General features: G+C 49.1%; 1 protein-coding gene across 4 annotated transcripts; it reads left to right on the top strand.

Annotated features, from left to right (window-relative positions):
- The first annotated feature begins 142 nt into the window (after nt 1-142).
- On the top strand, nt 143-24,487 carry sept15 (septin 15). 4 transcript variants are annotated; one of them, XM_047033411.1, is made up of 14 exons: nt 143-485; nt 3,182-3,281; nt 8,431-8,537; nt 10,858-10,958; nt 11,232-11,366; nt 12,983-13,100; nt 13,263-13,355; nt 14,365-14,461; nt 15,040-15,051; nt 20,527-20,578; nt 20,831-20,956; nt 21,162-21,297; nt 21,601-21,746; nt 21,977-24,487. In XM_047033411.1, the coding sequence occupies exons 1-14, from the start codon at nt 447-449 to the stop codon at nt 22,014-22,016; spliced, it is 1,302 nt and encodes a 433-aa protein (XP_046889367.1). In that variant the 5' UTR covers nt 143-446; the 3' UTR covers nt 22,017-24,487. The 4 variants fall into 4 exon arrangements, with proteins under 4 accessions (XP_046889367.1, XP_046889368.1, XP_046889370.1 ...); XM_047033412.1 differs by having other exon boundaries at nt 144-485; nt 3,185-3,281; XM_047033414.1 differs by lacking the exon at nt 15,040-15,051 and having other exon boundaries at nt 144-485; nt 3,185-3,281.
- Nucleotides 24,488-25,195: the final 708 nt, after the last annotated feature.

Below are 25,195 nucleotides of genomic sequence, written 5' to 3'. Positions count from 1 at the left end.
ATCTTCGCATAACGCGTGAGGTTCAAAACAGCACGGTATGGGTTTTAGACGACAAGATTGAGGTTGAATCACAAAGCATCGCCGTCGAATGGTGTATGACATCACTATTAGAGGCAGATTCTTTTCATTCCCTGGGCCAATGGGAGCGCAGTTCCACCGGACGAAACCTTTGCCTTTCGAGACTGCTAGCCTGCGCTGTAGCATTTTTCTCCGCTCTTGTAAGCGTAATTCCGTTCTAAGGTCAATGTTATTACCAACTACCCAAATTAATTTATTTGGGCCCACGAAAAAGGAACGGCGGTTCTGTATCGGTAAATAGAGCTTGACCCGCTCTTACATCTGTTGAAGAGAGACGTGTTTTAGAGGCAGCGTGTTCAGTTCCGCCGCGTTTGGACATCTTTTTATGCCTGATCTCTCGGCGCCTAGGTGGGTGGTGTGACGGTACAATGATCGAGCGACCAGAATCTGCTGTTTCCAGCATTGCAGTAAGTAGTGTTCTCTTTATGTCACATGAACGTAGCATCACTTGTTATTACTGATGCAGTACGTAATTCACTCCGTCTATGTTGCCTGTTTATTACTCATTACTCATGCGACATTATCAATGTTGACGTCGCTGGCGTTTTTAACTCGAAAGGAACCGCAAATGAATTGCCTTGGATCGCGGCATTACAATATTTATTGATATCCCTCCTCGCTCATGACTGTGCAGGGACAGTGTGTAGCCTAGACCAGCACGTAGATTATCTTACAACGTGCTCTGTCTCCTGGGTTCTTGTTGACAGTCCCAAATCTCATTTGTGTGGTGAATCAACAGTGTTATAATAATACATCATTTTGACGTTATAATAGTTTGTGCGGTGCGCGGTACATTATTATAGCGATCGATGAGGTTCTATTAAACCTGCCACAGGGGACACATCTGTAATTACAACCTTATGACACCCCAGTACACTTAAATAACCCAAATTCGTTATCACTCTGACCGACCAAACTGAGTCGGCCTGGCATGACCCCCCAACAGGCCGTGGGTTTGGATGGAGAAGCATAGTAATGCGCCTGCCGGAGAGACTCACCCGACAGCGTAACTTGGCCTACTCAAGGGAATTAGGGTGTGTACATTATCCAGTTCTCTATGACACAGTCAATACTCATCCCAATTTTACGCAACTTTTTGCGTGTTTTGTCTTTTCTAATATTTAAATATCATCCTATATCTAGGCTCCTTTAAAAAAAATCAAGGCTTAAGGAATCCGTGTTTGATGTGGTGTAAGGTACAGTACTATATGCAAATGACCCAAATAAGTCATTGAATGAGTGGTGGAGGAGAATAGTGTTTCTGCTGCAGAGAAGAAACCTTCCTTCATTGGAATGCAGATGATGTCACCACCAGGCCTTCTTCCCCTCCACTAACCCTGTGACGGGGGAGGGGCCTGTGACGGGGGGAGGGGTTAAAAAGCCATGCATGGACTTCAGCTGCTCCCTCTCTATCACTGTCTCTCTTGCTACAGACATAACACAGACAGTCAGACAGACAGGCTAGGCTAGTTAGCAGACAGACAGATGGATAGGACAACAGACAGACTTCCTGACTAGTTGACACGGACAAGACCGACAGTACATCAACCAAGCAGGGACACGGAGGATGGTACGTTACTGTAGGCTCAACTAGAGTAGCTCCACCTGCTCACAGAATGAACTACGTAAACAGCGAGATATCGATATTGGATCGATTCATGTGTTCCAGTTGGTTCCATCAACGATGCAAGTTTGGGGCTGTAGCAAATCGCTAAGGGCCCCATTCAGCTGGATTGGTGGGATGATGTCATCGTTACATGTGGACACACACCAGTTCTATGACATCTGTGATGTCTTGCCCCAGACACAGGTCAAGCCACACTGGTTTCATATTGAGCAATGTGGATGATGATTGGACAAAGAGATTCGAGGCCAAGCTCCTGACTGGTCTATGAACAAGAGATAAGATTTATGACAAAAGCTATGAGATAAGACAGGATCTTATGTGATAAGATGGTGTAGCCGACATCCCTATTCAAGTCTGTAGAGCTGCCAAGGGTTGAAAGGTGTCCTCCTGTCTCTCCAGGGTTAGGGTGAGTTGAGAGCTGCCCTCCCCTATCCTTCTCCCCTCCCCTCCTCTCCTCTCTTCCCCTGTCCATCCTCCCCTCCTCTCCTCTCTTCCCCTATCCATCCTCCCCTCCTCTCCTCTCTTCCCTTATGCATTCTCCCCCCCTCTTCCCCTTTGCATCCATCCATCCCTCCTCTCCTCTCTTCCCCTATCCATCCTTCCCTCCTCTCCTCTCTTCCCCTATCCATCCTCCCCTCCTCTCTTCCTCTATCCATCCTCCCCTCCTCCTCTCCTCTCAGCTCTAGTTCTGACCTTTCCATGGAGACACGCATGAGAGAACCACCCAGTGGAGTGCAGCAGCGCTAGAGCCAGGAGAACAATCAATTGTGTTTGCTCTGCGTAGCGTGCATGACAGCGTCTGTCCACGCCAGTGCAGGGAGAGGGGGATGAGATGAGAGGAAACAGAGAGAAAGAGGGAGATGGAGAAGTACGACCCGAGGAAGGAGAATGGCCAGCTTGGCAACGCTCTAGCCGTCATCTGGTGTGAGCTACACTGTCTCCATGACGACGTTTCTCAGATGATGGATATGATGGACATGATCCAACATGTAAATATATTGACATGTTACAGAGTAGCCTGTTGATCCTTCCTCTCTTTCGAAACCATCCTGTTGATATGTCCCTCATCTTTCTCCCAGACCCTGCTAGTCCACCTTCTCCCTCTCTCACCCTAGTTCCCCTGCTAGTCCACCTTCTCCCTCTCTCACCCTAGTTCCCCTGCTACTCCACCTTCTCCCTCTCTCACCCTAGTTCCCCCGCTAGTCCACCCTCTCCCTCTCTCACCCTAGTTCCCCTGCTAGTTTCCGTCTTCTCTCTCTGTACTGCTGCTGGTCATAGCAGCGTTGAAAACATCCTCTTTGGCACTGTGTGGGCTTGTGCGTGGACGTGGATGGGCATGTGTAGCCGATACGTGTGTTGTCTATTTGTGGTGTGTTGCCAAGATTTCAGAGTAACTTTGTGTGTGTGTGTGCTTGTGTGTGTGTGTGCTTGTGTGTGTGTGTGCTTGTATGTGTGTGTGTGTGTGTTTTCTTTCAGCAGAGGAATCTGGAGGGTTATGTCGGCTTCGCCAACCTCCCCAATCAGGTTTACCGGAAGTCTGTCAAGAGGGGCTTTGAGTTCACTCTCATGGTCGTTGGTAAGTCACTCTCAGTCTCACAGTCTGGAATTTTGCTGATTACAGATTGTTTGAAATATTACCTTTTTTTCTGGGATTTTTTTAATTGGTGGAAGTAAAACATGGACTTAAAAACTGTCTGCCTGAATGCTGTCTGAATGAACGATGAATCTCATTCTCTCGTCATCTCTCACTGCTCCCACGGTATTGACGTATTGAGCCATGATCTCTCGATGAGGTGGATGGATGCGTAGATACTATGGATTTCTTTCTAGCAGGGCTGCCAAGCTTTCCATGACAGTGTGTTTGTTTGTTTGTGTTGCTGCCAGCAAAGCGCGCGCACACACACATGCACACACAAGAGCACACAAAAGACTCCGACCAGCTTGTATCCACATATACCCTGTCAGTGGTTTTGAATTTCCTGTTTGGTAAACTTGATACTGTGAAAGACTCTCTGTGCCAAAGAGAGAGAGAGAGAGAGGGCAGGAAGAGAAAGAGATGTGGGCGTGTGGGAGTGGGAGCAGGGAAGAGCGATAGAAGGGGAGAGCGAGCGAGCAGGATTCACACTCAACTGGAATCTGTTTCAGCCCTCTAACTTCTAAGAACGCTCTTTCTCACTCTCCGTCACTCTTGGTCACTCTCTCCCTCGTTCTCTCTCTCTCTCCCTCGTTCTCTCTCTCCCTCGTTCTTTCCCTCGTTCTCTCTCTCTCCCTCGTTCTCTCCCTCGTTCTCTCTTTCTCTCCCTCGTTCTCTCCCTCTCCATTTCTTTTGCTCATTCTTATTTCTTTCTTGTTTCTTGGCTCAAACTTGTACTCCTTAGCAGAGCCAAACTTCCCACATCCAAACACCCTTCCAACAGTCTGATGCTCACTGACAATACGGGAGTGTGTTTCTAAGCCTGGCCTGCCTCTTTCTAAGTCTTTTCATTATGCTGCTACGTTTATAGAGGATTCTAGGAAGGTTTCTCTGTATCTCTGTGTGTTTATGGAAACAGTGTCTCTGTGAGTGTGCATGTGTGAACAGTGGTTTGTGTGGGGGTGTGTTTGTGTGCACTGTACAGTGTATGCGTGCGTGCTGAGGTTGTAGCGTGTCACCATAGGCAGTCGTGTGTGTGTGTGTGTGTGTTTAGAGGGTTTCGGTGTTCCTGTTTAAAAGGACAGCCAATCAGACGTCTGGTTGTAGCCGGGTTACGGCGAATTGTCCATTCTATTCTGCTGTCACTCCAAGAGATGTACACTGCAGTGCCCATGGTGCTCTTTCCTGCTCGGCATTCTGGGAGGAAAGAAGACGTTTCCTGTCCATGGGTCCAGCTGGCAGAGTTTGTATGTGTGTGTGTGTGTGTGTGTGTGTGTCAAAGACAATCTGACAGGCTTAGTGGTTAGCTCCTTGCTTGCTGAGTGTGCGGGAGAGGAGGCAAACTAGGCAGGGTAATCTCTGGGATTAACTGTTTACTGTGGCTCAGTCTCAAACTAGGCTCTACTGCCCCATATTCCTCACAGCGCACACTCTCACTCGGCCCCTTGTCGGTTAGTTCTCTTCTTCCTCTACCCTTTCTCTCTAACACAGGCACTCTCCTGGCTGCAGTGCTGCCTGTGTACAAAGGTGAACGTTCTGTGTACGGAGAATGATCCAGAATCATTGGGTATAAACAGAGGAGTAGTGACAGGGAGGTGTGGAATGTCTGCAGACGAGGACATGTGCTTATTAATAGAAGAGTTGCTAGTTTGAGCACTTTCTGCCTCTGTGCTACATTTTGTGAGATAATTTCCCTTTTCAAATTTCATGTCATATCAATGTACACTTATGTTATGAAACAGGGTTCTAGACCACCAACCCTGCCCCAGGTCCATAAGAGTAGCTGTAGAAGAGGCAATGCTGTCCTAGATCTTTCTGAAACATTGAGTTTGTGGAACACCAATGCAGTGTGCTTGTTCAGAAATATCTGCTAATAAATCTCTGGGTGATTGTTAGTGGAGATGCGAGAGCAGTCAGAGGCCTCTGTAAACTCTTTCAGCATATCAGCCTGGCTTGTCAGTCTGGGAAAACGGTAGGATTTCCCCAAGCCTCTGTCATTCCCCCTGAGGCAGAAGCCTCAGCAGGGACATGTTGTTGCTGTGTGTGTGTGTGTGTGTGTGTGTGTGTGTGTATCTCTGTGTGTATTTGTGTATGTGTGTGTGTGTGTGTGTGTATCTCTGTGTGTATGTGTGACTGTGTGTGTGTGTGTGAATCTCTGTATGTGTGTGTTTGTGTGACTGTGTGTGTGCGTATCTCTGTGTGTATGTGTGACTGTGTGTATGTGTGTATCTCTGGTGTATCTCTGGTGTATGTGTGACTGTACAAACTGAATAGCATAACCATCTTAACCCCAGAACCTACCCAGCGTGCTAGCAACACAACCCAACCAGCTTGCTAACTGGACTGCACAGTCTCTTCTGGGATCACTTTAGTCATCTGGAGGCCTCATTTTAGACTCGCGTGATTACAAACCATACATCCTCTTTCCAGCCGTCTTTACTCTTTAGCATACGGTGAGACATATACACACAGACACACAGATATATCTGTCTGTACGTGTGTCTGTGTGTGTGCGTGTGCGTGCGCTTGTGTGCATTTTTGTACTCGTGTGGCCTTTTAACCTGCTCTTAACTATCCCCTTTGTCCTAAACAAGACCACTCACTCACTACTGCAGTTAGTCCACCTGAAATACCCCTTCTCTCTCTCTCTCTCTCTCTCTCTCTCTCTCCCCTCCTTGGTGTTGGTTTCTCCCTACCTCTCTCTCCCCCTTTTCTTTCCCTCTCCCTTGCCCCCCACCTCCCCTCCCCCTGTATGCTGTCCAGATGTCTCATTTCACACCACCGTGGCTCTAGTCCCACATGTCTATTAAAAAGGGGTTTGTGTTTGGCAGTGGAAAAGAGCCAGAGGGGTCAGACAGGACTCCTGCACAGGCTCACTAGCCTGGTGGAGGTAGGTGAGGAGTGGTGTGGCAGTGTGTGAGGCTTCTAGGTGCGTTTACGATTCGTCCAGCTGTGTCTCGGATGCTTGTAGGAGGGTGTGTGTGATGATTGTAGGTGTGTGTGTGGTTCGTCTAGGTCGGTGTGTGTGTGTGTTGGGATATCTGGGGCCAGCTGCTACACAGAGGTAATTTCTGTCCATTAGCTTGTTGACAGGAAGAGAGAGGGGAGATAAAAGACAAGAATGTCAAGAATCTTCTGAGAAACCAACCCTGTCTGTCTCTCTGCCTGTCTGTCTCTCTGCCCGTCTCTCCGCCTGTCTTGTCACGCTGTTGGCCTGTCTGCCTGCCTGTCTGTTTCGCTGCCTGTCTTTCTGTCTCCCTCTCTGTCTGTCTCTCTGTTTGTCTGTCTGTCTCTCTGCCTGTTTTCCTGTCTGTCTGTCTGTCTGTGTGCCTGTCTGTCTACCCGTCTGTATGCCTGTCTTTCTGTCGGGGAGGTTATGGAAGAAGAGAGACAAATGGAAAGAGAGGGAATCAAGCCAAAGATAGCGTGTCTGTCCATCCATTCATCTAGCCATCCCTCCATCTGTCCCTCCATCTCTCCCTCCATCTCTCCCTCCATCTGTCCCTCCATCCCTCCCTCCATCTATCCCTCCATTCATCCCTCCATCTCTCCCTCCATCTATCCCTCCATCTCTCCCCGCAGTGGTTGGTTGGTGGGGGATATAGAGCCGCTGTTCCAGGATCATGTGGAACCAATATCTAATTAAAACTGAGAGGACAGCTAATTGGGGCACATCATCCCTCAGGGAGAGCCAGAAAGAAACTGGGAGAGAGAGAGAGAGAGGGGGAGATGGAGAGAGATGGGGGGAGAGAGAGAGATAGAGAGAGAGAGAGAGAGAGAGAGAGAGAGAGAGAGAGAAAGTTTGTGTGTGGTATGTGTATTTTTCGCGATCTGACCAACATCCTTAAATGGATATATCACAGCTAGTCATTCCTATTTCTATGGTAACTGGTAACTACAGTCTGGTGAAGTTGCGTGTGCGTGTGTGTCCTCTGACAGGCGCTGTTTACCCAGCAGCCAGTGGGAGGGGTTCATACATCAGTGTTAGACCTGACATGTGACCCTTGACCCTTAACAACACCCCACTGAAACAGACGACCAGAGAGGGAGCTAGACGGGGAGGGAGTGGGAGGAGCTATACCTGTCTGTCTGCTAGGTAGGTGTAGACCAGTCTGATAGGTGGAGAATGACCCCCTGCAGGCCTAGTGGTGATAGTGCTGGTCGGGTCTGGATGGAGGCAATACTGCCAGGACAACTAGACAACTACACAACTCTCCCTGACCCCCGTCCTCCCCACATATGCCCCCCTCCTTCCATCCATCCCTCTATGCCTCCATCTCACCCTCCCTTCCGTCCCTCCCCCGAATCAAGTCTTGAGCCAGATGCTCTCCTATTATTCACAGCAACGTGTGTTTTTGTTAGGTCAGTGCGCTTCTGTGTGTGTGTGTGTGTGTGTGTGTGTGTGTGTGTGTGTGTGTGTGTGTGTGTGTGTGTGTGTGTGTGTGTGTGTGTGTGTGTGTGTGTGTGTGAGTGAGTGAGTGTGCGTGTGTGCGTGCAGTTGAGTTTGAGGTTTTTGAGTCATATTTAAAAGGGAAAGCAGGGACAGAAAGGGGGAGAGACAGGAAGAGCAAGAGGGGCCACAGAGAGAGAGAGAGAGAGAGAGAGAGAGAGGGAGGGAGGGGGAGGGAGGGAGAGGGAGAGGGGTAATGGAAGGATAAAAAAAGGAAACTAAGTGAAAGCCTTTTCTCTTTCTCTGGCAAATGAGCCTCTGACCTTTCTCCCTGATGAAGCGGTGAATCATCTTACATTTACATTTAGTCATTTAGCAGACGCTCTTATCCAGAGCGACTTACAGTAAGTACAGGGACATTCCCCCCGAGGCAAGTAGGGTGAAGTGCCTTGCCCAAGGACACAACGTCATTTGGCACGGCGGGGAATCGATCTGGCAACCTTCTGATTACTAGCCCAACTCCCTCACCGCTCAGCCATCTGACCCCCCTTATCTTGATTTCCTCTGCTGCTGCTCTCACTAAGACATTAACGGGTGAGGGTGTGTGGGGGGGGGGTGTTGGGGGCTCCTCCAGTCACTGTGTTAAGGTTATGGTAGTTGTGGTTTCCTGAGGGACGTGTGTGTGCGTGTCTCCCCCTTCAGGTGAGTCTGGCCTGGGAAAGTCCACCCTCATCAACTCCCTGTTCCTGACCGACCTGTACTCCAAGGACTACCCTGGACCCTCCCAGCGCATCAAGAAGACTGTGCAGGTACCGTCGCTGCCTCCCTCTCTGCATCTCCCTCAGAGCTCTTCCCAAACAACCTCCCTGTCCACACAAACCCTGGTTTATACAAACCCCTCTCATACGTCCACTCTGGCCCCTGTTTCTCCCCCATCTCTCCCCATCCCAAACTCAAATGACAGCCTCCCTCCCTCCACCTCCTCCATTCCTCCTCCCTCTCTTTTCATCCCCCTCGTCCTCGTCCCCCTCCATTATGGATTGCGCCCCCCAGGCAGAGGCCACAAAGAGCTCAGCGCGCAGCCATCAGGCCTAAGCAAACAAACTCGCTAACCGCAGCAGACTGTCACACAAAGGGCCAGGCCAGAGCCAACGATCCCAGAGACCCGGGCCTGAGGGAGGGAGGGGGAGAGAGAGAGGCCACGGAGGGCTTTTTTCTTTTGTCCATATAAGGGCTTGATAAACAGAAGAGGGCCTGATTGAAGAGCTTGCATCTGGAGGACCAGTCAGAAGGAGGGGGGGGGGGGGGGGGGGGGGGGAGGGGTTGTGCCTGTGGTTGAGATTGAGGGAGGGTGGCGGAACAGTGTCGGGAGGGGGGGGAGGGGGGGGGGTGTCGGAGAGGGACAGACTGGTGCGCGCGGTTGAGGGCGTGGTAGGGAGGTGCGTTTGGCATGTGGACGCGATGGAAAGACCGGGGGGAACGAACGGGAGGGAAGATAAGAGGGAGGGAGGCCAAGGAGAGACGGTGGGTCGAAAGGGGAGGAGGCATGTAGGAAGGTGACAGTGAAGGGGAGAGAGAAGGAAGGAGGGGTGACTGAGAGGGGAGGAGGCATGTGGGAAGGTGACAGTGAAGGGGAGAGAGAAGGAAGGAGGGTGACTGAGAGAGGAGGAGGCATGTAGGAAGGTGACAGTGAAGGGGAGAGAGAAGGAAGGAGGGTGACGGAGAGGGGAGGAGGCATGTAGGAAGGTGACAGTGAAGGGGAGAGAGAAGGAAGGAGGGGTGACTGAGAGGGGAGGAGGCATGTAGGAAGGTGACAGTGAAGGGGAGAGAGAAGGAAGGAGGGGTGACGGAAAGGGGAGGAGTTGGAGGATGGGAGGATAGGGAGGAGGCCATGGTTTAGCATGGGGGGATGGAGGGAGGAGAGGAGAGGGAGGAAGAGGCTGTGGTTTTAGGAAGAGGATGGAGGACGGAGAGGAGAGGAGAGGGAGGAGGAGGGGTCCCTGGGTCAGGGTTCTGAGGGGTCAATAGGAGGTCGGGAATGTTCCCATGAAACTCAACACCCCGCAGCCACTTTCCCACCAAACGCTGGGCCCAGTCGCAGCCTAAACACGACGACTACCTCCAGTGTTCATTCTGCTGGAGAAAAGCCCAGCTGGTCTCACACTGAGAGTGTCGATATATCATCAGGGTAACCATGGGAATCATCCAATTCTCGGGAATTCGAAAGTCAAAGACATAATATACACGTCGACTGAGTGCGGGATTTTACAGTATTTGTCTGCTTTGAAGTGATGATGTTGATCTAAATGTGAACGTGCGCGTGTGTTGACATTAGAGAGCAAAATGGGGTTGTCTGATTTCAGCTGAGGAGACAAGAGGCTGGGGAACAATATTTACATTCTGGAACTGGATCTATTTTGTTTGTAAAACGGCCACATTCCCTCAACTCCCCATTTCACATTTTTGAGGTTTTCTGCCACCGTTTTTGTCACTAAAACGGTTTAAAAGTGCTGTTGGTTAGGCTCGGAAATAACACACACACACGCCTGCACACACACACGCCTGCACACACACACGCCTGCACACAGACACACCTGCACACACACACGCGCCTGCACACACACACGCCTGCACACACACACGCCTGCACACACACACACCTGCACATAAGCACGCATGTGCCAAGCACATGCGCGAGGAAAGTATGCAGAGTGCATGTTGGGTGTATAATTTGCTTGAAAGTAAAAACAGAGTATATAAGGGGTTAGGGAGGCAGAGGAATGTGCTAGTGAGAGGCAGCCTTGAACGAGGTCATCCCAGAATAACTGTCCATGTGAAACTAGCTAGCAGCTCTGCTCCTGCTGCAGGAGATGATGCATCTCACTGGCCTGACCTGGGAGTACACACACACACACCACATTGCAGTGTGTATTGTGTGTTATGGCAGCTGAATACACACACATACTGTATATACTCACATGTGCACACACACACAGGAATATCCTGCATTACAGTTCCCTGAAAAAGTTCCACTGAACTGTGTGTGTGTGTGTGCTGGGCATGCGTACTTGGCATGTGTGAATGTAGGTGCTGTGTAAGAAGTCTGTGTGTGTGTGTGTGTCACTCCAGGTGGAACAGTCCAAGGTGTTGGTAAAGGAGGGGGGGGTGCAGCTCACTCTTACCATCGTCGATACTCCAGGTTTTGGTGACGCCGTGGACAACAGCAACTGGTGAGTCGTGTTGTCATGCCATACCCTGTCGGTGTTGGCATGACAACCATTCCATAGACAGTCGGTACACGGCTGGAGTGGACCGTGTCTGAAACTCTGCTTCTTGCTTTCTCACCTTCTCTTCTGCCCTCTCTCCTGCATCCCCGATCCGTCTCTCTCTCCTCCTCTTCTCTGTATCCCCCCCCTCACCCTTTTCTTACCCCTTCTTACTTTTTGCCTCCCCTCCTTTCCTCCACTCACTCTTCTCCTCTCCTCCTCCTCACGGTTTCTCAGCTGGCAACCTGTCATCAACTACATTGACAGTAAGTGTGAGGACTTCCTGAATGCTGAGTCCAGGGTGAACCGCAGGTTGATGCCTGACAACAGGGTGCACTGCTGCCTCTACTTCATCGCCCCCTCGGGACATGGGTAAGATGGAGCCCCCCTTGAAGATCCTCCCACAGTTTTTTGGCCATTTTTTTTTCTTCCAACAACGTATCTATCGAAACGTCCACCCCTTCTTCCCTCCATCCATCCCTTTCTCCATCCATCCATCCCTTTCTCCATCCATCCCTTTCTCCATCCATCCCTGTGTACCTCCATACTTCCTCTATACATCCATCCACCTGTTGCCGATCTTAGTATTGCATGATGTGCGTATGGGTCTGTAAGTCTGTCTCAGCGTTGTTCCGTTTGTGGCCTGCGCACACCTGTGACTCCCACAGCCAGCCCGTGTCTGAGCGTGAGCATGAAATGAACGGACGTGTTCACGTGTTGGAGGAAGAGTGAGTGAGAGGAGAGATTCTTTTTTTTCTCAACCTAGTCAAGTGAGCGAGAGAAAAAGGAATAGAGATAATACATTAAAAAAAAACTGGCAGAGATAAAGAGAGCTAGATGTAGGCGTGCAGCGTTGTGACCCAGCAGATTACATAACGCCCAGTAGACTGAGCACGCTCTGTGGAGGCAGGGGGCTAGTAAGTAGCTCACTCTCACCATCACAGAGCCAGCCAATCAAAAGACTGCAAAGGGATGCAGCTCACCGAGTGTTCCTGACATCAAAATGCCTGGATTCTAGAACATTCTCATTGATTCCTCAGTTCTAGATCGTCACCATTGATGCTTGGATTCTAATAGACCAATGTAATGCCTGATCTTTGGAAATGTCCTTCAATATATGCCAGTGTAGCAAATTATCTCGACTCAAATGATTTTATATTTTAAATTAAGACATGGATCACTACTCTTAGTGAATCTAAGAGTACTCTTATAAATAACTACTCTTATGAATAAGATTTGATCAGATGTTGATACAAACTTTTGAAGGGACAAACAATCTCTACAATTTTGCACAAACATACACACACACACACACACACACACACACACACACACACAACAACAGCATGGATACCCTGTGTGACCTGGGAACAGCTGGATGTTTGACATTGTCTGCATTCTTGTAATACACAGCCGTCCTTCTCTGTCAATTCACACACACAAACACACACACGTGCGTACACATACACCTCCAGGCAGTCTGCTGAGCCTTCCTCTTGCCCGTGCCTGGACAGAGTTCTCTCCCTACGGATGCGGGGGTGGAGAAGAGCCCCTTTGTTCTCTGGTAACTCATCAGACCCACAGCAGAGAAATCCTACAGCATCAATAAGAACGACCCACCATGACTTCATTAGCACTGGTCATCAGAGACGGGGAGAAGAGACTTCCATTGTCTCCGTCTCTGCACCTCTGGGTTGTGTCTTGGGAGACATCTACGGGTGACTTGATGAACTGCGCCTCTTCGTACTTAACGTTCAGAACGTCATTACGTCTCAGTAATAAGCCCTCTAGGAAATAACCCTAGTAGTCAGAATGTATTGGAACAGTTGTGGGGTTTGTATTGTCATATTTCTCCATCCCGCTAATAGAGGATTGATGCTGGATGGCATTTACCAACATTTACGTGGTCTTCATCTTTAGTGAGTAGTCAGGTCGTTGTGGTTTTTATCATTTGCTTGCGTATGTCTGTGTGTGTGTGCCTCTGATAGGTTGAAGCCTCTGGATATAGAGTTCATGAAGAGGCTTCATGACAAGGTCAACGTCATCCCTCTCATCGCCAAGGCCGACACTCTCACCCCAGAGGAGTGCCAGCTATTTAAGAAACAGGTCAGTGTCTGGTGGGGGTGTGTGTGTTGGGGGGGGGGGGGGTTGTGCGTGTGTATGTCGGTAGGATAGTGTGTTTGTCTGTGCATAGGGAGGGGCTATGCATCGGGGTGCTTGTGCCTATTGGTGAATCTCATCGTTGTGGCTTTGTCCTGGTCTCCCCAGATCATGAAGGAGATCCAGGAACACAAGATCAAGATCTATGAGTTTCCTGACACGGAGGATGATGAGGACAGCAAGCTCATCCGCAAGATCAAGGTACGACAGGGTAGAGTGGAGCAGAGAGCAGATCAAGGTACGACAGGGTAGAGTGGAGCAGAGAGCAGATCAAGGTACGACAGGGTAGAGTGGAGCAGAGTGCAGATCAAGGTACGACAGGGTAGAGTGGAGCAGAGAGCAGATCAAGGTACGACAGGGTAGAGTGGAGCAGAGTGCAGATCAAGGTACGACAGGGTAGAGTGGAGCAGAGAGCAGATCAAGGTACGACAGGGTAGAGTGGAGCAGAGTGCAGATCAAGGTACGACAGGGTAGAGTGGAGCAGAGTGCAGATCAAGGTACGACAGGGTAGAGTGGAGCAGAGTGCAGATCAAGGTACGACAGGGTAGAGTGGAGCAGAGAGCAGATCAAGGTACGACAGGGTAGAGTGGAGCAGAGTGCAGCAGAGCAGAGCACACTGCAGAGTAGAATCGAGCAGGTGAAAGTAGAGTTGAATAGAACACAGTAGAGCCTGGTAGTTGAACAGAACATAGTGTAGCCAGGTAGGACTCAGTATAGCAGAGAGGAGCAGCTTGCATAACTACACTGTGCATCGATATTGTGCATCAATTTTGATCACACCAATCACAATGATGAGGAGATGGAGAGATAGAGGGCACTGACAGCTAGTCTATAGAGGCACAGTTACATCACATACTGTTCCATGCTCCAGCCCATGTCTGTTATTTAACTCCCGATTGGTCGATACCGGCTCATTGATAACCTTGTGTCCTGTTCTGCACCGATTGGTCGATACCGGCTCATTAATAACCTTGTGTCCTGTTCTGCACTATATGTGATGCTGTGTTGCTTCACAGTGTGTCGACGTGTTTCTGTCATGATACGTTGCATCCAATTAGTCTGAAATATAGAATATCTCCTGGATCATTACTGCCTGACAGTCCAAAACCTGATGGATGGTCCAATTGGAAGTGCATCCATGTGTCTTCCTGTTCCTGTTGTGATGTCACGTCCTGTTCCTGTTGTGATGTCACGTCCTGTTCCGTTGCAGGAGCGGATGCCCCTGGCAGTTGTAGGCAGCAACGTGGTGATCGAGGTCAACGGCAGGAAGGTCAGAGGTCGGCAGTACCCCTGGGGCGTGGCTGAAGGTAGGCTGAACCGCCGGGGAACGGTGGCGTTTGATTGGTGGGCCGGGGCTGTGGTTGTTAGTGGTGTTGTTGTGGAGAATGCCAGTTATTAACATCACAACACCTGTGGGTGGAGAATGGCTTCGTGGGTCAGGATCCAGAAACATGGTGCATGGTTTTCTTCAAGCACTCTTCGCTCTCCCCCTCACACACACACACACACACACACGGGCACGCACACACGCACATACATTCTCCACGTAGTGTGTGTTGACACACTCACAGGGATTCTGGAAAAGGGTGATGTACAGGGTGAGTCGTGGGTGTTGTCGTTGTTCAGGCAGGAAGCACTCCACCACCCCCAGTGACATCAGAGAGAGAGACTGTTTCACCCTCCTCTCACCATTGGATTGTTGTTGTTGTTGTTTATGTTGTTTTCCACTAAGTTTTCTTTTGTTTTAGTCTTCTTCTGAGAGTCAATTTTTTTTATTTCATTCTCAATTGCTCTGTGGTTGACCGTTTACCAGTCTTTCAATTTTTCATTATTTTTCTCTCTTTTTTATCCTTTCTTCCTGTCTATTCTTTTCCATGACTGGCAGAGGGCATTTTTGGTAAACAAAACCATCTTTCACTTTTTTCTCCTCCTCTCCTTCTGACCCTCCTCTCCACCTTTCTGTTGTCATGGCATCATTATGCATTCAGAGTGGCACTCCACAGAATTGGGTCCTAAAGTATCACTAATGCCCTTACTTTAGTTTAGCTACACTGAAATCATGTTACTCAGACTCAATTGGAACTAACAGAGTCCTCTTAAAAGCCAGAGACCCACCGGTCTCAGGTATCGAGACAAGTTCAATCCTACATGCTAATCATCTGTATATTGAAAGTATTTTAGATACTTTTGGACCCTAGTTAAGTGCTATCACTACTTAATGTACAAACCTAGGGGCTACACCACTGCTGAGATAGACATACACCAGGACACTCCTAATATGCTGATATGGAGACATCTACTAGTCTACACTCTACTACTACCAAACCTCATTCGAGGTGCTTCTCTTCAGAGCAGTTTTATTAGTCCATTATGAACCGGCTCTCGGTGACTCACACATGAATCCTGCTCTAACAGTACTAGCACACCAGGGTAGCTCATCAGCCAATCACAGAGCCTGGTGGTGTGAGGGTGTGCTAGTACAGGACTTCGCCCAACTTTCTGAAATCCAGAGCTGGGCCACGCTACTTTAACTCCTGCTCGCGCCGGAGGTTGTTCCCCTCCTTGTTAGTCTCACTAATCATCCAGCCATTTAAAAGCCGATGACATGGTCAGGGATACAGTACAAGCACCAGAGATGGAAAAGTATTGTACTCACATTCCAGTTTTCTCAGACGCACACACAAACACACTCGTATCACACACACACAAACACACTCTTGTCACTCACACGCTAACACATCTGTGTGTCCATACCATGGCACCACGATGCTGATGTAACCCTGCTAGTCGCTCTAGCAGTCTGGCTGGGAACACCTGATTGCCAGGTTATCTGATTTGATCATCTAGTTGTATTAAAACACTGTTCAATCACCGTTTGAGTAGTGTACCATTCAGACGAGGAGGCATCAGGAGTTTTTAGCCAATCAGCAAAGACCATACTCTGCTACGTCGTGTTCCTATTTACCCGTGACCCCCAACGACCCCTCACCTCCCCACCCCACCCCTCCATTACTGCTCACATAGCGCCCCCTAGTGGAACTTCATCAAAAAGTCATATAACCCTAAGCCATCACTCAGTAATCAGTCAGAGTGGACACAGGTTAAAAGGCAAGATTAGCCCATTAGTCTGGGCTAGAACTGGGCCACACCTGGGTCTGTGGCTCACTGGCACCCTAACCCTTCCCCCCATCAGGACGCGCTCAGGTAGGTGACTAAGACATGATTGGCCAGACACGCCGGGGGGCCAGTAAGGGGGGAGGGGGCGGGGCTACTGCATGAATGTCATCAAAGTAAGGAGCATTCCTGAATGGCTCTCCTCACCTTGATTGGCTGCCAGCTGTGATGACGGCTTCTGCTGTCCAATAGAGAAGTATCATGTCAGTCATGCATACAGTATGACCACCACCACCCCACCCTATACAGTATGACCACCACCACCCCACCCTATACAGTATGACCACCACCACCCCACCCTATACAGTATGACCACCACCCCACCCTATACAGTATGACCACCACCACCCCACCCCAGTATGACCACCCTATACAGTATGACCACCACCCCACCCTATACAGTATGACCACCACCACCCCACCCTATACAGTATGACCACCACCCCACCCTATACAGTATGACCACCACCACCCCACCCTATACAGTATGACCACCACCCCCTATACACCCTATACAGTATGACCACCACCACCCCACCCTATACAGTATGACCACCACCACCCCACCCTATACAGTATGACCACCACCCCACCCTATACAGTATGACCACCACCACCCCACCCTATACAGTATGACCACCACCCCACCCTATACAGTATGACCACCACCACCCCACCCTATACAGTATGACCACCACCACCCCACCCTATACAGTATGACCACCACCCCACCCTATACAGTATGACCACCACCACCCCACCCTATACAGTATACAGTATGACCACCACCACCCCACCCTACCCTATACAGTATGACCACCACCACCCCACCCTATACAGTATGACCACCACCCCACCCTATACAGTATGACCACCACCACCCCACCCTATACAGTATGACCACCACCCCACCCTATACAGTATGACCACCACCACCCCACCCTATACAGTATGACCACCACCACCCCACCCTATACAGTATGACCACCACCCCACCCTATACAGTATGACCACCACCACCCCACCCTATACAGTATGACCACCACCCCACCCTATACAGTATGACCACCACCACCCCACCCTATACAGTATGACCACCACCACCCCACCCTATACAGTATGACCACCACCCCACCCTATACAGTATGACCACCACCCCACCCTATACAGTATGACCACCACCACCCCACCCTATACAGTATGACCACCACCACCCCACCCTATACAGTATGACCACCACCCCACCCTATACAGTATGACCACCACCACCCCACCCTATACAGTATGACCACCACCCCCTATACACCCTATACAGTATGACCACCACCACCCCACCCTATACAGTATGACCACCACCACCCCACCCTATACAGTATGACCACCACCCCACCCACCACCCCACCCTATACAGTATGACCACCACCACCCCACCCTATACAGTATGACCACCACCCCACCCTATACAGTATGACCACCACCACCCCACCCTATACAGTATGACCACCACCCCACCCTATACAGTATGACCACCACCACCCCACCCTATACAGTATGACCACCACCCCACCCTATACAGTATGACCACCACCACCCCACCCTATACAGTATGACCACCACCCCACCCTATACAGTATGACCACCACCACCCCACCCTATACAGTATGACCACCACCCCACCCTATACAGTATGACCACCACCACCCCACCCTATACAGTATGACCACCACCCCACCCTATACAGTATGACCACCACCACCCCACCCTATACAGTATGACCACCACCCCACCCTATACAGTATGACCACCACCACCCCACCCTATACAGTATGACCACCACCACCCCACCCTATACAGTATGACCACCACCCCACCCTATACAGTATGACCACCACCCCACCCTATACAGTATGACCACCACCACCCCACCCTATACAGTATGACCACCACCACCCCACCCTATACAGTATGACCACCACCCCACCCTATACAGTATGACCACCACCACCCCACCCTATACAGTATGACCACCACCCCACCCTATACAGTATGACCACCACCACCCCACCCTATACAGTATGACCACCACCCCACCCTATACAGTATGACCACCACCACCCCACCCTATACAGTATGACCACCACCCCACCCTATACAGTATGACCACCACCACCCCACCCTATACAGTATGACCACCACCCCACCCTATACAGTATGACCACCACCACCCCACCCTATACAGTATGACCACCACCCCACCCTATACAGTATGACCACCACCACCCCACCCTATACAGTATGACCACCACCCCACCCTATACAGTATGACCACCACCACCCCACCCTATACAGTATGACCACCACCACCCCACCCTATACAGTATGACCACCACCCCACCCTATACAGTATGACCACCACCACCCCACCCTATACAGTATGACCACCACCCCACCCTACCCACCACCACCCCACCCTATACAGTATGACCACCACCACCCCACCCTATACAGTATGACCACCACCACCCCACCCTATACAGTATGACCACCACCCCACCCTATACAGTATGACCACCACCACCCCACCCTATACAGTATGACCACCACCCCACCCTATACAGTATGACCACCACCACCCCACCCTATACAGTATGACCACCACCCCACCCTATACAGTATGACCACCACCACCCCACCCTATACAGTATGACCACCACCCCACCCTATACAGTATGACCACCACCACCCCACCCTATACAGTATGACCACCACCCCACCCTATACAGTATGACCACCACCACCCCACCCTATACAGTATGACCACCACCCCACCCTATACAGTATGACCACCACCACCCCACCCTATACAGTATGACCACCACCCCACCCTATACAGTATGACCACCACCACCCCACCCTATACAGTATGACCACCACCACCCCACCCTATACAGTATGACCACCACCCCACCCTATACAGTATGACCACCACCACCCCACCCTATACAGTATGACCACCACCACCCCACCCTATACAGTATGACCACCACCCCACCCTATACAGTATGACCACCACCACCCCACCCTATACAGTATGACCACCACCCCACCCTATACAGTATGACCACCACCACCCCACCCTATACAGTATGACCACCACCACCCCACCCTATACAGTATGACCACCACCCCACCCTATACAGTATGACCACCACCACCCCACCCTATACAGTATGACCACCACCCCACCCTATACAGTATGACCACCACCCCACCCTATACAGTATGACCACCACCACCCCACCCTATACAGTATGACCACCACCACCCCACCCTATACAGTATGACCACCACCCCACCCTATACAGTATGACCACCACCACCCCACCCTATACAGTATGACCACCACCCCACCCTATACAGTATGACCACCACCACCCCACCCTATACAGTATGACCACCACCACCCCACCCTATACAGTATGACCACCACCCCACCCTATACAGTATGACCACCACCCCACCCTATACAGTATGACCACCACCACCCCACCCTATACAGTATGACCACCACCCCACCCTATACAGTATGACCACCACCCCACCCTATACAGTATGACCACCACCCCACCCTATACAGTATGACCACCACCACCCCACCCTATACAGTATGACCACCACCACCCCTCCATTACAGTGTGCTGCTGACCTGCGATCCTATAAAAGCAACATACTGCGTCTCTGCAAACCTTTTCCAGAATCCCATAAAATCATCAAACCATATCTGTGTTGATAAAGTAGAGAGATCATCATCTACCCATGCCTGGGCTCAAGCACTTAGCTAACCATGCGACCTGTTTGGCTGGAGTGTGACGTGTGGTAAGGCATGTGTTTGTGTGTCTGTGGTATGATGGTTCTGGGTGTGTGTGTTTGTGTCCTGTAATCAATAAGGGGATGTGACATACCTGTCTCAGCTACTGCATGTGTGTGGGTGTGTGAATAGCTCACTGTAACAACCCCCAAGCTGTCATTATACAGCACAGCAGTAGACCCTTTAGCTTCACGAGATAACACAGTCATTTGATCTACAGGCTGCTTTAGTTTCAGTCATGAGGATGAGGAGGATGATCATGATGATGAGGGTGTATGTGATGTCACACGCCACTGAGAGATTCTGAGTGTGTCTCTCTCTTCCTTCCAGTGGAGAACGGAGAGCACTGTGACTTCACCGTGCTACGGAACATGCTGATCAGGTGTGTGTCTGAGGGGGTTTCGTGTGTGTGTGAGGGGGTTGTGTGTGTGAGGGAGAGGGGGTTGTGTGTGTGAGGGCGTTGTGTGTGTGTGTGTGTGTGTGTGTGAGAGAGAGGGGTTGTGTGTGTGTGTGTGTGTGTGTCTGCGCCTTTTGTGTTTGCACTTGTGTGGGTATTCTCCTTTTTTCCCTTAAGGAAAGATATTTTAGAAACCATTTGTGACCTTCTGTACTGAGTTTGTCCCTGTTGTCCTAGGACCCACATGCAGGACCTGAAGGATGTGACCAACAATGTCCACTATGAGAACTATCGCAGCAGGAAGCTGGCAGCCGTCACCTGCAACGGAGTGGACACCACCAAGACCAAGGGTCAGCTCACCAAGTATGAGGCCCCTTATCAGTACTTCGGTCCTATAAGGAGTGGTGACAAACGAAAAGCAGAGGCCCTGAACTGTGTACTAGATTTAAATGTAGGCCCCTGAACCTGAACCAACCCACGCCTTTGGGGAAGGAATGTCTTCCTAAATCTGTGAGTTTCCGTCCAATCAATGCTGGAAGTCTCCTGACCTCTGACCCCTGACCCACAGGAGCCCCTTGGCCCAGATGGAGGAGGAGCGGAGGGAGCACGTGATGAAGATGAAGAAGATGGAGACTGAGATGGAGCAGGTGTTTGAGATGAAAGTTAAGGAGAAGAAGCAAAAACTGAAGGACTCTGAGGCTGAGGTACGCGTCCAGTCTGCTGTGTGTGCGTCCAGTCTGCTGTGTGTGCGTCCAGTCTGCTGTGTGTGAGTCTAGTCTGCTGTGTGTGAGTCTAGTCTGCTGTGTGTGAGTCTAGTCTGCTGTGTGTGCGTCTAGCTGCTGTGTGTGCGTCTAGTCTGCTGTGGGTGAGCGTCTAGTCTGCTGTGGGTGTGGGTAGAGAAAGACAGAGAGGTCAAACGATGTTTCAGACGTGTGTGTGTGTGTGCCTGTGTCAATTTCTGATCATGACCCTGCCCCCGTCTCTCCGCCACCTCCCCTTGTCTCCAGCTGGAGCGTCGTCATGAGCAGATGAAGAAGAACCTGGAGGCCCAGTACAAGGAGCTGGAGGAGAAGAGACGGCAGCACGAGGAGGAGAGGTCCAACTGGGAAGCCCAACAGAGGATCCTGGAACAGCAGAAGTTGGACGCCTCCAAGTGCGTTACACATTAAACCGCCTCCCACTGGAGACTACTAAACCATACCAACTAGGCTATACAACTTTGTTGTTTGTTTTGCGACATTGAACATCGATAGCTACTTCCGAAACGTTTGTTGTTTTATTGTGATCCACACATATCCTTACGAACGTTACTTTCTTTTCTCTTTCTCTGGCTCTCACTTTCTCTTTTGCTGCCCCCTCCTCTCTCTTTCTCTCCTCCTCTAGGACCATGGAAAAGAACAAGAAGAAAGGAAAAATCTTTTAAATGTTCAAACTGTTCTTACAATTTAACACAAGAAACGTATTTTACATCCCTTTTGATGCTCACGTGATTTGTGACCCTCAAACCACACACACACACACACCAAGACATTCCATAGCAACATTCCAGATGGATGCTCCTGTCACACTCTTACACACCACATACACACAAACATACATACACACACATCCCTCAAAGCAGGGTTTATCTGCCAAAACTGTTAGATTTTGTGTGGAATGCATGTGTTGGTCAGTAATAATCTTTAGTATTCTGGACAACGAGGAACCTGAGTCCCTCTGAGCTGTGGATAAGTTCACATGGCAGGTACCATGCTTAGCCATCCTCTACACTTACTATGTACTACTGTAACTGTCTGTCCTCGCTAGTACACTTAATATGTACTACTTGCCATCTGTCCTCGCTAGTACACTTAGTAGCTACCTACTCTGCCTGAGGGCGGTTCAGCTTCTCATCTGTTTGTTCCTGGAAAGATACCTCTCACCTTTTGATTATTCATTCTAACACTCCATGGTGACAGGCAAGTGCAACATATAATCACAGACATGCACGCAGGAACATTCCCCAGTACACCTGGGTCGTGTGTTGTAAACTGGAGTGTGGACAGCACGTGTGTTTGGAAGTGGAACGCAAAGTACGTTGTGCAGGTTAAGAAGAGTATGTGTCAGGTTGGAATGTGTTAGAGACAGAAGGAGAAGGATGGACAAATGGCCATGAGAGGACAGTTGAAAGCCAGGTATTCAACAAGAGATGACCGGTTTGTGTGTGTGTGTAATGTGCGTGTCTGTGCATGTGTGTGTAACATTAAACCGTGTGTTTGAGGTCATAGACTTTGCCTGATGATGCCATTCAAACCCAAGTTTCCATTATTTGTGCTATATAGAAAACATACAAACACACAAAAACAAAGCTAACATCAACATTGTCATTCTGGAAACACATACTGAAGCTGATCCTCCTGTTCCTCTCTGAATATATGGTTTATTTAGCAAATTAAATCAATTATTTTGTCTTTTTTTTATATCACTGGTGGTGATGATGATGAAGATTATGTTTTATATTGTGAAATTGTGGATGACCCTAACCCTAACAAAGCCCTTTGACCTGTGGATGACCCTAACCCTAACAAAGCCCTTTGACCTGTGGATGACCCTAACCCTAACAAAGCCCTTTGACCTGTGGATGACCCTAACCCTAACAAAGCCCTTTGACCTGTGCTTGTTGGGAGCCTCGTAGGAAGCAGAGGTCATTCTGACCTTGGGCTAGTCTCTTACTACTAACCCACGCTCTCTCTACTTAAATCCTACAAGTGTCCACTCTGAGGGGTAGTACGTACTGTGATTGGTGCTATACTGCATTGCTCATCGTTCATATACTGTTCTTTGACCCTCAGAAGGGCACAGGAAGAAGAACTCTGATTGGCTTTGGAAGGGGCCCTAAATCTGCACCTGACTGTGACCCCTAACCCTTACCTTTCCACAATCCATCGTGTTTTCTTATATGATGATGTGTGTGGATGGATAAAGAGCTCAGATCCATATTTAAAACTGTTAGTGGGATTGTTCAGTGGTGCTGGTTCATAGAATCCATTATTTTAGCATTGGTCCTCGAGTCTACAGTCTTACAAGATGCACTCTAAATGAATGCAAAAAGGGACACAAACTATTCAATCACACACACAAGTCTGTAATCTCACTACAGAACATGTGGTCACTACATACACATCCTGCAGTCCATCTATTGCTTTTATACAGTTCATTGCACATGGTGAATCACATGAAGTGGTTTCTTGATATACGCCGTAATCTCTGTTCATTTCAACACCTCTCACCCTATACCATACTTTGCAAAGACATCCCAGTAAACACACACACAATTACCTATGCCAAGAGTATATTTTCTCAGGACCGCTCTCCTATTAGGGTACTTGAATCATAAGGTAGACTATGCCCCCCCTCCACTGTCTCTGTATGGTTCCTCTACCCTACACAGTCTGTATGGTTCCTTTACCCTACACAGTCTGTATGGTTCCTCTACCCTACACAGTCTGTATGGTTCCTTTACCCTACACAGTCTGTATGGTACACAGTCTGTATGGTTCATCTACCCTACACAGTCTGTATGGTACACAGTCTGTATGGTTTTTCTACCCTACACAGTCTGTATGGTTCCTCTACCCTACACAGTCTGTATGGTTCCTCTACCCTACACAGTCTGTATGGTTCCTCTACCCTACACAGTCTCTCATTGAGACGTTCCCTCTGTCTGTTTTTACCCTCTCTTCCCCAGAACCTCCTAGTGAACTCGATGTGACGTTAGAAGTTGTTTTTTATTGTTGTTTTCTTTTATTTGTACTCTGTTTTCAGCTTTACGCTGTTCTTCATTTTATTATCATCTGTTCTCTCTGTCTAACTGTACATTATTAATATTAAAGTTGAGAAAGTTATGCTTCAAGACAAATGTGTGCTCCGTATCTTTGGAATCCTAATTCCACATACATTTCACATGAACAATGTCAGTACAACTACAGGTGTATTGTATCAGACATATCTCTTAGTAATAAATTACTAATGGAAATTCTTTATTACAATTAAATACATTGTTATTATAGCAGTGTTAAATCAAAGATGACAAATGACAAGTAATGATGAAGAACATAGATACATTTGGAATAATAAAGGTATTGTAGTATTTGCCTTATTACATACATTATTATGTAAATAACTTTAAAGTTGCTTCTTGACTCTCAACTCTTGACTGATTTTGTAAAACAAATATGTCCGAATCAGTACCGTGATTAGTGAGTTTAGCCATGCATGTGTAATTAACTATAGAGTTAAAAAAGAGGGGGGGGGGGGGGGGGGAGGTTTTTAGGTTTAGTTACTCTTTAAGGCAGTTTTATAAAACACCGTTGGCAGGGCCAATCAAATAGTATTCTTAGTGGCAACATTAATCCTTAAACAACAAAGACAAATGGATGTTTTGTTTTAACGGAGACCAGACATTTTTCTAACATGATTTCAGAATAGATTTTGTCCAATAGTAGGCCGTGTATCAGGGGTGTAGCCACAAGGGGGCCTGGGGGGCCTAGGCTTCCTCCTTTACATGTCCACACCCCCAAGATTTCTGATTGCTTACAATAAATAATCTATTAAATTTAGGAA

Source organism: Hypomesus transpacificus, chromosome 14 (assembly GCF_021917145.1).
Source record: "Hypomesus transpacificus isolate Combined female chromosome 14, fHypTra1, whole genome shotgun sequence".
Taxonomy (NCBI): Eukaryota; Metazoa; Chordata; class Actinopteri; order Osmeriformes; family Osmeridae; genus Hypomesus; species Hypomesus transpacificus.
This window is presented reverse-complemented; position numbering and strand designations above follow the sequence as displayed.